At 37.7% G+C, this 14371-nt stretch overlaps 1 protein-coding gene across 1 annotated transcript; it reads left to right on the top strand.

Annotated features, from left to right (window-relative positions):
• LOC117317898 (mitochondrial inner membrane protease ATP23 homolog) lies at positions 1–7933 on the top strand. Its single transcript, XM_033872867.1, has 6 exons — positions 1–244; positions 1461–1506; positions 3379–3454; positions 4783–4914; positions 6598–6684; positions 7681–7933. Exons 1-6 carry the CDS (start codon positions 67–69, stop codon positions 7870–7872), a joined length of 711 nt encoding a protein of 236 aa, XP_033728758.1. The 5' UTR covers positions 1–66; the 3' UTR covers positions 7873–7933.
• The last annotated feature ends 6438 nt before the right edge of the window (positions 7934–14371 follow it).

A 14371-nucleotide genomic window follows, 5' to 3' on the forward strand; every position in this document is an offset into this window, starting at 1 on the left:
CTCCTAGAGTGGGGCGAATTGTCTTATTCTGCACATGTACCGGCAACTACAAGTTGAAGGTTGACGATGACAGATCAAAAGGAAAGTTCAAGTCTGCAGGAAAATGAACAAGACAAAACAGACCCCAATTATGGTTACAAATGGTTTCCAGAAAGAGGGAAAGAGCGGACCGCATACGAAAAAATTCGATACGGTGCGAAAACTAGGAAATGTGAACAGAGAATTTATAACTGTCTACACAAAGGTGAGAATCAGCTGATGTAACAAGTCATTGACTTAAATGCTACAGTATAGGCCTATATCTCTGATGTAATTTATTTGCGCATGTCACACTTATTTCAAATAAATACATTTTGTGCTTATATGTTCGTCACATTAATGACCTATTCACTTAATTTAATTAATTTAATTAATCAATGTTTGACTTGCTGAAGTTTTGTTATTTCTGGCCCATCACCAGACTGACACGTATATACACGCTGTACGTACATGTACAATATGCAATAAGATTTCAATTGAACGATAATTTAACCCAGCATGGTAATGAGAGGTGGATCGTAAAATGATCCAAAAATATGTGTAATATACCTTTCATTATGAGTGTTTTGCATAATTTTTATCTGAAATTATTCAGAGTATTATTTTATAATCAGGTACACATGTAGGGGAAAACAGCCAACAGATACAGTTAAAAAGTTGGATTATGAATTTGAAAAATTGAAAAAATTGTCAAGTGGACAAAACTATTTAAAAAGTTAACTTCAGCTGAGTGATTTTGGCTATTTTTAGTAACAAAACTAACTGGTATACTTTGTATAATAGCTTATAGGCAAGGTTGCATAAATTCCAGCGCTAACAATGTTAGATACATATGTTTCGCCGATCTGGACTGTTGCGAGTCCCAGTCTGGAGTGTCTGTTGGCGGGTAGAAACACAGGGCTTAGGGCGGGTAGGAAGGGAGTGTTGAGTAAAGTCTGTGGCAAGTCATACAGTCCGTTCGTCACTGTTCAAGCCTGAGATATACTCGGGACATGCACACTACACACATGACCACATACACCATTCTACCACACTCACACAATAACAGGTACAAAGGCCCAGATATGTTAACCTGGGCTACATATATTATACTTATATATAGTGGTTTTTCCCAACATGATAATTATTTGCGCATTGTAGGCCCTGCCTCTTTTATGATATGGATATCATGATAGGCACATTACACTTTGTAGTTTGTACATCTCCTAACTACATTTAAATTAGTGTGGCATACAGCAATTGATTATAACTGTATATTTCTAGATGTAGTTGGATTTAAGCCCATCACCAATTCTATTACTGACATGCTTAGATATAAAGGTTTTGTAACCTGTTGCTAAAAGGAGCTAACACTAAACTTATATTTAGTTCAATTCATGGGTAAATTAATTAATATGTTGTGTTTATTTCTAATTTTTCAGATATGACGATAACCATGATATTGAATGCTTTAAAAAGCTATGGATGGTAAGAATTAGTGAATACACCAAGTCATAAAATTGTCATACATCAAACCTGTAATTTTAGCCATTCCTGTAATTTAACTTATTCAAATGTATTTAAGAGATGTAATGCCACCCAAGGGACCAACATAAAATGGCTGTTTAAGACAGGTGGCTGCTAAAACCAGGTTCATCAGAAACTCGCAACAAATAAACTAAGTTTTTTTATAAATTTATCGCTTCTGAAAAAATCTCCAGTTGTAGTTTTTTGCTACATTTCACATGAAGTTTTTCACTATCTAATGAAAATATAGATGTTCAATCTCACTACGTTACATAAACATCTAACAACATTGCATAAGGGGTCACATTCTGGTGACCTTTATTATCTCGATATTTCACTTTCAGGTGGAATTGTCAATTTTTCGCTGTCATCGATCTCACCCATTCATCGCATCATGTATCTGAAGCTAACCACTTCTATACAGCATGTATTATTATTTGTTAGACAAAATGACTTTAATTAGATTGACAGATTATGCAAGCTATCACTATAGTCATGCTATTTCGCACATAGGAAAATTCACTTCCAAGATTCTGTAAGTAGTAAATTGATTGGTTTATACAAAAGGTCATCCTGACCATATGAAAATTACATGCATCCTGATGGTTTGCGTGATAACACTTAATCATGCAAAGACTCGACAAGTGTGAAGGGTCCGAGTATGAAAATCATCGTAAATAAAACAAATCATGTGACAATTGATAATAAACTCTGGTCATGTGATCATCTTGGCTGTATACCTCCGGACTCGATGACGGGCTTATTAGACAGGTGATCGCTTATTTAATTGAAATATTTCTATTTGGCAGACCACAGACTGGCCACATAATGGAGTCGCCAGCTTATTCAGTGTGACTGATCAAGCATGTTTGACTGTGCATTGTAATATTACATTATATTTACAATCAGTATGCTTGAAAGCATTGGCCACAATTTTACTTATTTTTCATAACAACTTTAGCCTCATAACACGGTGTGTAGTATTGTCAGGGACAGCAATACCACAGGAAGTACTATCCGCCGTCTTCATGTGTCCTTTTTAATAAATACGATCTATGTAATATTTACATAAATCTAATGTTATGGCCGCCTTGATGATCAAAACATAAAAATCTCATAGAATAAGTGTTGTAGATGGAACTACATTTTGTTTGTGTTGCTATTATGAAGGGAACTAAGAGTGTGCTTAGAACTGTCCGACACTTTCCTGCAGGGCCGCGGTGGTCGAGTGGTTAAGGTGTCCCGACACTTAAACACTAGCCCTCCACCTCTGGGTTGCGAGTTCGAAACCTACGTGGGGCAGTTGCCAGGTACTGACCATAGGCCGGTGGTTTTTCTCCGGGTACTCCGGCTTTCCTCCACCTTCAAAACCTGGCACGTCCTTAAATGATCCTGGCTGTTAATAGGACGTTAAGCAAAAACAAACTAACAAACAAACACTTTCCTGCAAAAAATGACTGTTCTCTCTCTCTGACGTCACTCCCAGGTAAAATACATGTACATGTATTGGATCATTGGACGCTTAAACAGATCAAATCAAAAATAATTATAATGTAAATATGGTATAAGGAATGAAATTTATTTTTTTCAACATTATGAGGTCATAACAACATTGGCTTTATGGACATATTAACCATTATTCATGTTGTCCAGAAGCCAATGTTATGACCTCATGAATCTTGAAAAAGCAAATTTCATTCCTTAAATGAGTAATTTCTGTTTTCTGTTTAGTCTGCTGTTGCAACCATCTGACAAGATATACATCTACATTTATTTGATCCGAAGATACAGATTCATACGTTAACTCATAAAATGTATAAAAATTTCTTTCAGCAAATTTCAAAAACGACACTATACCTGTGAAAACTGTACGGAGGGACAAGCAGCGTATGATTTTCGGTCGAGACAGGTAAGTATAGAACAAGCACATCAATTACTTATAATACAAGAAAGTCACAGATGGTTGTTCTCTTGAAACCCTCCTTAGTTGAAAATTTACAGGCATTCTGTATAGAAAATGAATGTTTCTGTTAACTTTAACTTAAATGTGAGTCCCTGTACATCCATCTGTCGGCCATCGACAATGTGTTTCTCTTTCTCTTGATCTAATTGTTTGTATGGATCTAAAATTGTGCAGATCCAAGCCACCCTGAAGGATGGGTCAAATATGAAGGTTCATTACTTTCAGTGGCTGTGGGCAGGAGTCATTTAAGCATTGAACGGCTTTCAGTTGGCATTCATATAGTCAATATGAATGCCAACTGGACAGAGGCAAATTCCATGAAGCGCTTCATGTTGAATTTGCCTCTGTCCAGTTGGCATTCATATTGACTATGAATGCCAACTGAAAGCCGTTCAATGCTTATATTTACCATCTGCGATTTTTTATTTGTCATGCGATTTTTTTTTGAAATTTCAAATTCAAATTTCAGTTGGCAGTTCATAAGCTGGTGAACTCGCAACTGAATTGGTAGGGTTATATAGTGGCAGTGCCATACAATGGTAAATATATACATGTATATATCAAAGCAGTGAATTATAGGGGCAGATCCTCCAGCGGGCTGAGGGGTTGGTTCAGATGATAATTATAGGGAGCAGATCCTCCAGCGGGCTGAGGGGTTGGTTCAGATGATAATTATAGGGAGCAGATCCTCAGTGGTGAGGGTCAAATATATCTGGGCAGATTCTCCAGAGGACTGAGGGGAGGGGTCAGATATATAAAGGGACAGATTCTCTAGTGGGCAGATCCTCCAGAGGACTGAGGGAAGGAGTAATGCAGATATATAATGTATATAGGGACAGATTCACTAGTGGGAAAAGGCAATAAAGGGTCAAATAAATTTGGACAGCAAGATTCTCCAGAGGCCGGAGGAAGAGAATCGAAGTCAGATATGTATAAGGGCAGATCCTCCAATGACTGAAGAGGAGGGATCAAATATGTAAGGGCAGGTCATCCAGGGGGGAAGGGGGTCAAAGTACTTTCGTAACTGCTTGTCAAATTTCAACATAATTCCTCTCAATGTAGTCCCAGTGGATGAAATTTTTATATAGATAATTTTTAAGTTTGAACCTCCTGGAGGCTGATTAGTGGCATCAAAAGGGATCAATCAGAACAAGTTATTATTCAAGAGAGGTAAAACTATTCTATATCGTCTGGTATATATATATCTGTTGACAATAATGTAGTAAAACTGGTGCCACACAAAAAGTTATAATGTCTCATTTTCTTTTTGACAGGTTGTGTTTTGCCAAAACAAAGTGAAGTCTAGTGGTTACTGTAATATACTGGCACATGAACTGATACATGCATTTGATGACTGCAGGGCTAAAGTAGATTACAAGAATATTGATCATATAGCATGTACAGAGGTGAGTCACATAATATAGCAAATACCAAGGTGAGTCACATGATATACCATGTACCGAGGTGAGTCACATGATATACCATGTACCGAGGTGAGTCACATGATAAACCATGTACCGAGGTGAGTCACCAGTCACATGATATACCATGTACCGAGGTGAGTCACATGATATAACATGTACCGGGGTGAGTCACATGATATACCATATACTGAGGTGAGTCACATGATATACCATGTACCGAGGTGAGTCACATGATAAACCATGTACCGAGGTGAGTCACCAGTCACATGATATACCATGTGCTGAGGTGAGTCACATGATATACCATGTACTGATGTGAGTCAAATGATATAACATGTACCGAGGTGAGTCACATGATATACCATGTACCGAGCTAGGTCACATGATATACCATTTACCGAGCTGAGTCACATGATATACCATGTACCGAGGTGAGCCACGAGTCACATGATATACCATGTACCGAGGTGAGTCACATGATATAGCCTGTACCGAGGTGAGTCGCATGATATACCATGTGCTGAGGTGAGTCACATGATATACCATGTACTGAGGTGAGTCACATGATATACCATGTACCGAGGTGAGTCACATGATATACCATGTACCGAGCTGAGTCACTTGATATACCATGTACTGAGGTGAGTCACATGATATACCATGTACCGAGGTGAGTCACATGATATAACATGTACCGAGGTGAGTCACATGATATACCATGTACCGAACTGAGTCACATATGTACTGTCGCCAGCTTATTTTCATGACAGTTTTGTTTTAATGCTTTTAACAATAGGACTCCATAGCACCACATTAATGCCCTGTCATTTCATGGAGGGAAGGGTGGAGCATATAGTGTTACATTCATATTCATCCATACCATCTTGTTTTGAATCAATAACATATATTGAAAGCCCCTAACAGGGTTTTTTTCTGAGGGATTTTGGGGCTTTTAATGGGCCCCATTGACAATTGAAATTATTTGATAATTGTAAAGTCAAATTCACCTAATTGGCAGTTTACTCCTGAAAACTCTTGCCCAATTCACCAATCTTCTTCCCAAAATAAGACAAAAATATCCCATCCCAAACCAGTGAGAAAAAGCCCTGTCTCAACTTTTGTTCATAATATGAGGTATTACATGTACACTGTAATAGATTAGTATCCTAACATCTATAAAGTTTTAATGAGATCTCTAAAATAACACTGTATCATTTCAAAGCTGTATCAATGTTTTTATACCTTAATTTTCATACATGTTGATATTTTCTCACTTTGTAGAGATACTATCAGATTTTGATAACATTTGGTAGATAGGTAAAATGTGGCACAAGGAATAATATGGGTACGTAAGAATGTCTTCTGATTGGTCAAATGAGTTTAAGATTTTAAGTAAATATGATCAAAAATAAACCGACTTCATTTTGCAGAATCAGCAATTTTAAAATAGTCAGCCAAAAATGGTTCACAAATACTCCCTCCCCAAACTTTGATACTAACCCTTTACACTAGGGGAGGGGCTTATTTGAGGACTATAAATACATCATAGTACAAACAAAACTACTACTATAATAATGTACAACTTAAAGGTGGTTGAAAGGATAATAGGCACCATTTCAATAAGAACTTAATTTCATTGATGTGAGACTCTGTTCAAATTTTCAGATACGTGCTGCTAACCTTACGCAGTGTGATTTCTTCCATGGCGTCATGTGTGGTGTAACCAGCCAGGGCCTGGATAACAGTCAAAAGGTATTGTATCATTATAGGTTGTCTGGTGGTGCGTTGGTAACACTTGTCTTTCACCTAGGTGGCCAGGATTTGATTCCCCGATCAGACGTGACAAGATATGAAGTCGACTGCCCATTTGTTTGGTTTATTTTTGTTTAGCTTCCTATTAACAGCCAGGGTCATTTAAGGACGTGCCTGGTTTTCGAGGTAGAGGAAAGCCAGAGTACCCAGAGAAAAACCACAGGCCTACGGTCAGAACCTGGCAACTGCCCCACGTAGGTTTCGAAGTTGCAACCAAGAGGTGGAGGGCTAGTGATAAAGTGTCGGGACACTTAATCACTTGGCCACCACGGTTGACTGCCCAACCACATGGGTTTTCCCCTAAAACTCCTTTATTCTCCCACACTAAGACTCTTCGTCTCCATCCAGGCCAACAACGATAAATATAAGTAATAACTTGCTTTGCAATTGTTTTAAAATAAAGTTTATTTATGTTGTTTCATAATAGGTGTCCTCTTGACAGTAATGTACATTACCTGTATTTGGTATTCACCCTAGACTTAGTTAGTTTAGTTGTTACTTTTGTCACCAGCAAAGCAAGGCAAACACTTGGAGATATCGTTGTCAGTCACTTAAGATTTCCAGAATATCTTTTGCAACCACTTTCTAGATCAATTTGTAACTTAGTATGTGGTTTGATCATAATGAATTACTATTCAAATTTTGACTGGAATTGTAGCTCTTTGCACATAAGTAATACAGATTTGTTTTTCACTACCTCTTGTCAGATCAATTTGATTTTGTATGTAGCTTTATCATAATGAATTACATATTGAGTTCAAACCTCATATCAGTATTCCGTTTTTGTTAGAGTTTTGACCCTTTGCACACACAGGAATTTGTCATGATTACGTAACTTCCACTACTGCCTGCCACAGACGCTATCATGATGAGAGAATTAATTGACTAATTGATACCTATGTGTTGTAATACTTCCTTTTTTTTTATGTTTGACAGGAATGTGTTCGCGGCCACGCCATGTACTCCCTAATGATGAGTCGAAATCTATCCAAGGAAAAAGCATTAGAAGCCATTGAGAGAGTCTGGGACCGCTGTTATAATGATTTAGAGCCTATTGGGCGAAGATTTAGACGAAATGAAACAGACAGAACATTAGCCTCTGAAGAAGGCAGAAAGTTTGAATTTTGATAAAGGGTGTTTTATATAGGGAAGGATTTTTTTTAGTAAATTTTCTATCTGTGATCCACTACATTTGTGTTTTTGTTTATTTTACTTATAGTCAAAGAGCTTGTAGGCTATTACTATACACTATATCAGTTGTTAGGTTACCTGAGATGCCTACCTCATAAGACAAAGTTTCAAGTGACCTATTGGAATCACCTGTTGTGAGGCATCCTCTGTTAGGCTGTAAGCAATTGAAAATTTTCATTTCTCAAAACTCCTGACCCAGTTTTTAATGAAAGCAAATCCTCCCATATGTATATGGTCCGGTCCCCTCCCCAGGGGTTTGATAGATGGGGGTCATCATTAAACCAAGGACATAGGATAGAGAGTGAACGATCATCATTAAACAAAAGTCTTTGAATAGAGGTCATTAGTATATACATGATTGAATTTCAGACCGTCATTACACACCACATACAATCATCATTTGACACTACACATACATAGCGTTCTGTATAGTTTGGAATGTTTGCGGGATTTAGTTTTGCTGTATCCGCTGTCACTAAAGAGGCTTACCCGCAGACGGACCGGTAAACGGCACATCTCCGATCACTAAATAAACTTCAGTACACGTTTCTATGTGACAAAATTAGAGGCTTTCCGACTTTAATTCTTGAAACAATTACAGAATATGTATTTAAAAGACATTTTAAAACTGAACCTGAGAGGGAAATGTATGGAATATAACGGCAAATCTTCTTTGTAAATCGCCGCTGCCTTTGAAGTTATCACTGTGCGGCACTGTGCACGTGCTTGTTTCTTTGATGTGTCAATCAAATTAGACTCCACTTTATAGCGGGGACTTATTGCGGGTTGCGATTAAATAAATAATATTTAAAAAATGAGGTTTTGATATCACTTTTCAGCGTTTTATAAGGAAAATAAAATGAAAAACTCAACAATTCCAACAATCTGTCATGTGTAAAAAAATCTTTTTCTATTAGCCAATTTTTCTGATCTCTCTGCGGGCAAGCCTCTTTAAGTACAGCAGGAAAATAAATATCTGGCAAGTATTGATATATACAGATGTATTGAAGGTGTGGTTGCGCAAAATTTGATAACCGCAAAGAAGGGACATCCGCGAAAGTATGTATTTTAAACAGGTTGTCTTGGAAATTTACTTTATAATATGACATAGCAAATTCAAAATGTGCACTATTTGAAGTCAAAATTCACTGACCTGGATTTGCGTACGAGATGTTTTGGCCGACAAGAACTCTTGAGCACAAAGTCTACACAGCACATCTCGCTGAACGAGAAGGAAGAACAAAGATGATAGTGCTGTGCCAATGAAATTATTTGATTGATATAGTGTTAAAAAACGATTAGGGGGAGTACTTAGTCCAACATCTTCATAAGATGGTGGGCACCACAGGGACCTGAGAATTTGTTACGGTCTACATGAATTTGGGCTTTTCTAGTGTGAATAACACACTCCTTATAATGTACACCGGGGGTGTCATTTTTACCAAATTTTAATCTAGACCCCCCCAAAACGTCTCAAAATGTGCTATACACACAAGGACATGTCCAAATCTAAATGCATGTAGACTAACAAATTTCCAGGTCCCTATGGTGGTGGATGAGGTGATAGTTCAGTCGGTTTGATTGCCGGCAAGTACCCTCAGGTGAAGGTCCGAGCACAGGTGCCTGACTCGTTTTTATAAAATAATAACATATAGAGTACATATATATGTACTCTATATGTTATTATTTTATAAAAACGAGTCAGGCACCTGTGGTCCGAGGCTCATAGTTCCTACGCTCCCTACCCGGAAGGCAGTATTTAATGGAGAAATATCGAAAATTGAATTTTTTGCGCGTTCATATTGTTAGAAAATCCTTACAGCTCTCTAGTCATTTTTGGTGGATAGTTTTCAGGCGCGGTTCCAGGAAAGGGGGGGGGGGGGGTCCAGTAATTTAGTGGTAATGTGAGCGCCACAGACGCTAGCCGAATTTTTTTTTTTACCGAGGGGTCTGGGGGCCAAAATTTTGGAAAATGAATTTCGATAAGATAAGCTGGGGGGGGGGCATATAAATTTCCTCATCCGAAAACATCAAACTACCTGAATTGATCTACTGGTTCGTGTCATCGACTTTAGTCAGTGTTTGGGCGAGTCATCACTATTACGAGGACGTTAAAGGCCATGCAGTTTGTACGTGATAATGGCTTAATAAAAGCTTTATAAGAGTTTAGTGATGTATTTCAATCATCCGACCGCAGGCGTCTGCTTCTGGTTTGTATTTTTTATATAAATACTAGCTAGAAGTCAGCCGCCTGTGATCCGACTACAAACTCCATTGTCGGATACACACGGTTCAGCGTATTGTAATGCAGAATATGACTCGATCACAACTATACACCCACAAAAACTGCAATGGAACTCGTGCTCTAAATTGTTTCAGAATCAAAATGAGCATTTTGTCCAAATGCACTCTTTTGGTTTGTTTTTGTTTAACGTCCCATTAACAGCCAGGGTCATTTAAGGACGTGCCAGGTTTTGAGGGTGGAGGAAAACCGGAGTACCCGAGAAAAACCACCGGCCTACGGTCAGTACCTGGCAACTGCCCCACTTAGGTTTCGAACTCGCAACCCAGAGGTGGAGGGCTATAGTGATAAAGTGTCGGTACACCTTAACCACTCGGCCACTGCGACCCCAAATGCACTCTGGGTTAGATGACCTCTGATTCGTATTATGTATGTCCATAATTAAACTTAATCTTGTTCAAGTTGACGTTATTATGTCGGATCAATTAAAGATATCAATTAAAGCTACGATTTGACCTTTCCTTTTGTCCAATGACCTTCAGTTTTGTTCATATGACTTTTCAGTTTGTCTGTGACAAAGCTTTCTTCCTTCTGTCATAAATACGATACAAAACAAAATTTGACCTTGTTATACTTGATGACCTTGACCTGACATAACGCCTTAATTCACTACCACTAAAGCAAATGACAATTTTCTGTTAAGAATGAACAAAGTGCATATTAAGGTATCCCTAACTAAATTCCACGTTAAGCTGGATCCCGAATTAATGAGTAAGTACATATATAAGTACACATGGAAACTCTCCTCTGTTTCCAATCTCAAACATCTGGCCCTGGAATCATATAATTATTCTGTGATATGACAATGTAAAAATGTGTTAAATGTAAACAAAATGACCAAATAAATGAAGGAAAACAGCGGAATTCCTTCTGCAGGTTGGTCAAGCTGGACTTTATGCCGTCTTATAAAGTCAGAAAGTGGAAATAGTGGCAAAATATGAAATTTGATAGTTTGTGGATATATCATTACTTTAAAGCCCCCTTTCACGTTAAGTTAATGATGCAACAGCTACACAAATACATTGCCATGACATCATTGCCTTGCATGAATGTCACGTCAATAGATGAGATACCCGTATCATTGAGAAAATAATGTAAGAGAAAAATAACCATTCATCCCTTGGAATGAGAAAAGCACTCGGATTGAGATCCCCAGTATCAACCGAAGGTTTTGAAAGATTAATATTATATTCTCATCCCAAAACGGAGACGGGTGATTCCTCTTTCAAAACAAGTTAATGGCGTTACGACAACACTATTTGCAAATATGTGTAAATAAAATATGTTTAAAGTCACAACACTTCGTCAACATGAAGTCATTATTTTCGCGCCAAAAATGTACCTCACGGAGAGGATCACGTGGCTGTAAGGGATGTGGTAAATCAATCTCACGCGCGGGTACGGGGGGAAGATAGCTGGCATGCGCTACGATGCTACTTTATTAATAGCGAAACGTCATCATGCTATGTAACGTCATCAATTTCGACGCACAATTATCGAAATAGCTTACAATTTGTTACTTGAAAAATCATCAAACATGGGCCTGTACCGTGGACAAGATTGTCTAAACCTGAGTGTAAGAGTTTTGCTGCTCAGCACGAGGCTCGGGCCTTATATTAGTCTCTCATGCCCAACAATGGTGAAAGATTATATTACTTACTTTAGGATGGGAGACAGGAAATATACCTTTTTTCAAAATAATTAAATAACGTCACGGCAACAATACAACGGTATTAACTATGTCCCAAATATGTTCCCCTTTAAAGAGGCTTACCCGCAGACGGACCGGTAAACGGCACATCTCCGATCACTAAATAAACTTCAGTACACGTTTCAATGTGACAAAATAAGAGGCTTTCCGACTTTTTTTCTTGAAAACAATTAAAGAATATGTATTTAAAAGACGTTTTAAAACTCAACCTGAGAGGGAAATGTATGGAATATAACGGCAAATCTTCTTTGTAAATCGCCGCTGCCTTTGAAGTTATCACTGTGCGGCACTGTGCACGTGCTTGTTTCTTTGATGTGTCAATCAAATTAGACTTATTGCGGGTTGCGATTAAATAAATAATATTTAAAAATGAGGTTTCAATATCACTTTTCAGCATTTTATAAGGAAAATAAAATGAAGAACTCAACAATTCCAACAATCTGTCATGTGTAAAACATCTTTTTCTATTAGCCAATTTTTCTGATCTCTCTGCGGGCAAGCCTCTTTAAATGTTGTTTCACTTTGAAGTAGGTCAGTCGAATTGAAATAATTAAGATTCTAAAATACAGCTGTTTTCCGTCCTTGTCGAAGACAGCAAAAATATATATGGTGTGTGTATTCCGACAATGCACTTTCAGTTGCAGGATAAAGAATAAAATTGCCCCCTACACTGTACTCTTACTATATCTAGTAGTAGTAGGGATATTTTTTTCTATGAATACTAACCAGAAGCAGGCGCCTGTGCATTGATGTTACGTCAATATTAGATACATTGTGCATATAAAGCATAGAAAAAATACCATTCAACCCCTATGGAGTGAGATAATAAAGATTTCTGGAAAACGTCTACTTCTATTTCTGATCTTATTCAAAATAGTAAAGATCGTGTCCTACATTCATTCTCACTACGTTACATGAACACATAACAACATCCCATATTGGGTCACGTTATGATGACCTTTGAGATGTGTATTTCACTTTCAGGGCTAATTGTCAATTTTTCGATGTCATCAAGCAAAACATTTCGTCACAACATGCGTCGGAAGCAAACCTATTTCGGCACATAATGTACATGTATATACATGTAGCTTTATGCTTTTTGGGACGAAATGACTTGAAACAAAGATTATGCAAGCCATGCTAATTCGGACACATAAAATTCACTTCCAAGATTCTGGAAGTAGTCATTTGATTGGCTAATCCAAAAGGTCATCCCGACGTGACCTCCAATGGGATGTTGTTAGATGTTCATGTAACGTAGTGAGAATGACCATCTAGATTCAGTTAATTAGATTGCATACATGTGGGTGTTACTGTAGATACATTTTCAGGGGATACATTTAATATCATATGCAGAGGTAGCTGCTTTGAAGGAAAGTAGAAAAAATATAACAAAATAAAATCATTTGATGCTGTCAAGCACTCATAGCAAGTATATCGTGTTTAATTTGTCAACTCAGAATGCCTGGTCTCGTACACAAGGAGAGTATTAAGGTACATGTCCACACTTCTGACAAAAAATCTCCGTTCAGGTTTATTTTACCTGTAAACCAGGGCTTCTTTCGAAGCAACTACGGTAATCACACCTGGCCATATATGCCCAGGGCTATTGAGACAACACTCTCAGTGAATCCTAATGTAACACCGTCATGCTTGACCGCAGACACCTTTCTGACTTCCAAACAGGTTTTGCTGGTGAAGTACTGCATTGGGTATTTAACGAAACTGAAGCACGTTGTTATGTAAGATTCCATTGAAAATGTATACTGTACCCGCAGTGGACCTCAGGTTACCTTGCACTTTTACAATCCAAGGACATACTATCCGTGTATTTCACCTATACATTGCCCAATATTAGCAATCCAATGGTAAAAATTATTTCCTTTCAAAAAAATCCAGAGCCATTTCTGGAACTAGCATCATTATAAAAATAAAACAAGTTGTTTATTCATTTGTCTGAAAGGTACTGCTATCAGTATTTTACCTGAGTATTCATTATGAATACCAAAAAATCATTGACACATGTACCAATCCCCTCTGAAGTGGTCTGTTGTTACTGTACATAGGGTAGGTGAGTTTGTAACACTGAAAGTTAAAATCTAAAATATGTTTTTAGAATTCAAGCATAGGAGTACCTTTGTAAATGTCATATGATTGTCCATGGAAAAGTATAATTTCATACCTGTTACCTGTTTTGAGATGGATTTTTTTTTTAAAGTTTCTACTTATTCTCGCTGTAAACGAACCAACAATTTGGTTTATTAGGACGAGTTGGTAGGCCTTTGTGAAAACACAGGTAAAACCATAGCTAATCTCGCAAACACCCTGGTGTTAATATTTACTGGAAGTCTGGTCATGAACCTAATTAAATACCTATATCCGGTGGCAGTCTATCTCTTGTAGGGAGTTACGCCCCTTCTCAT

The sequence above is a fragment of the Pecten maximus genome, chromosome 19 (assembly GCF_902652985.1).
Source record: "Pecten maximus chromosome 19, xPecMax1.1, whole genome shotgun sequence".
Taxonomy (NCBI): Eukaryota; Metazoa; Mollusca; class Bivalvia; order Pectinida; family Pectinidae; genus Pecten; species Pecten maximus.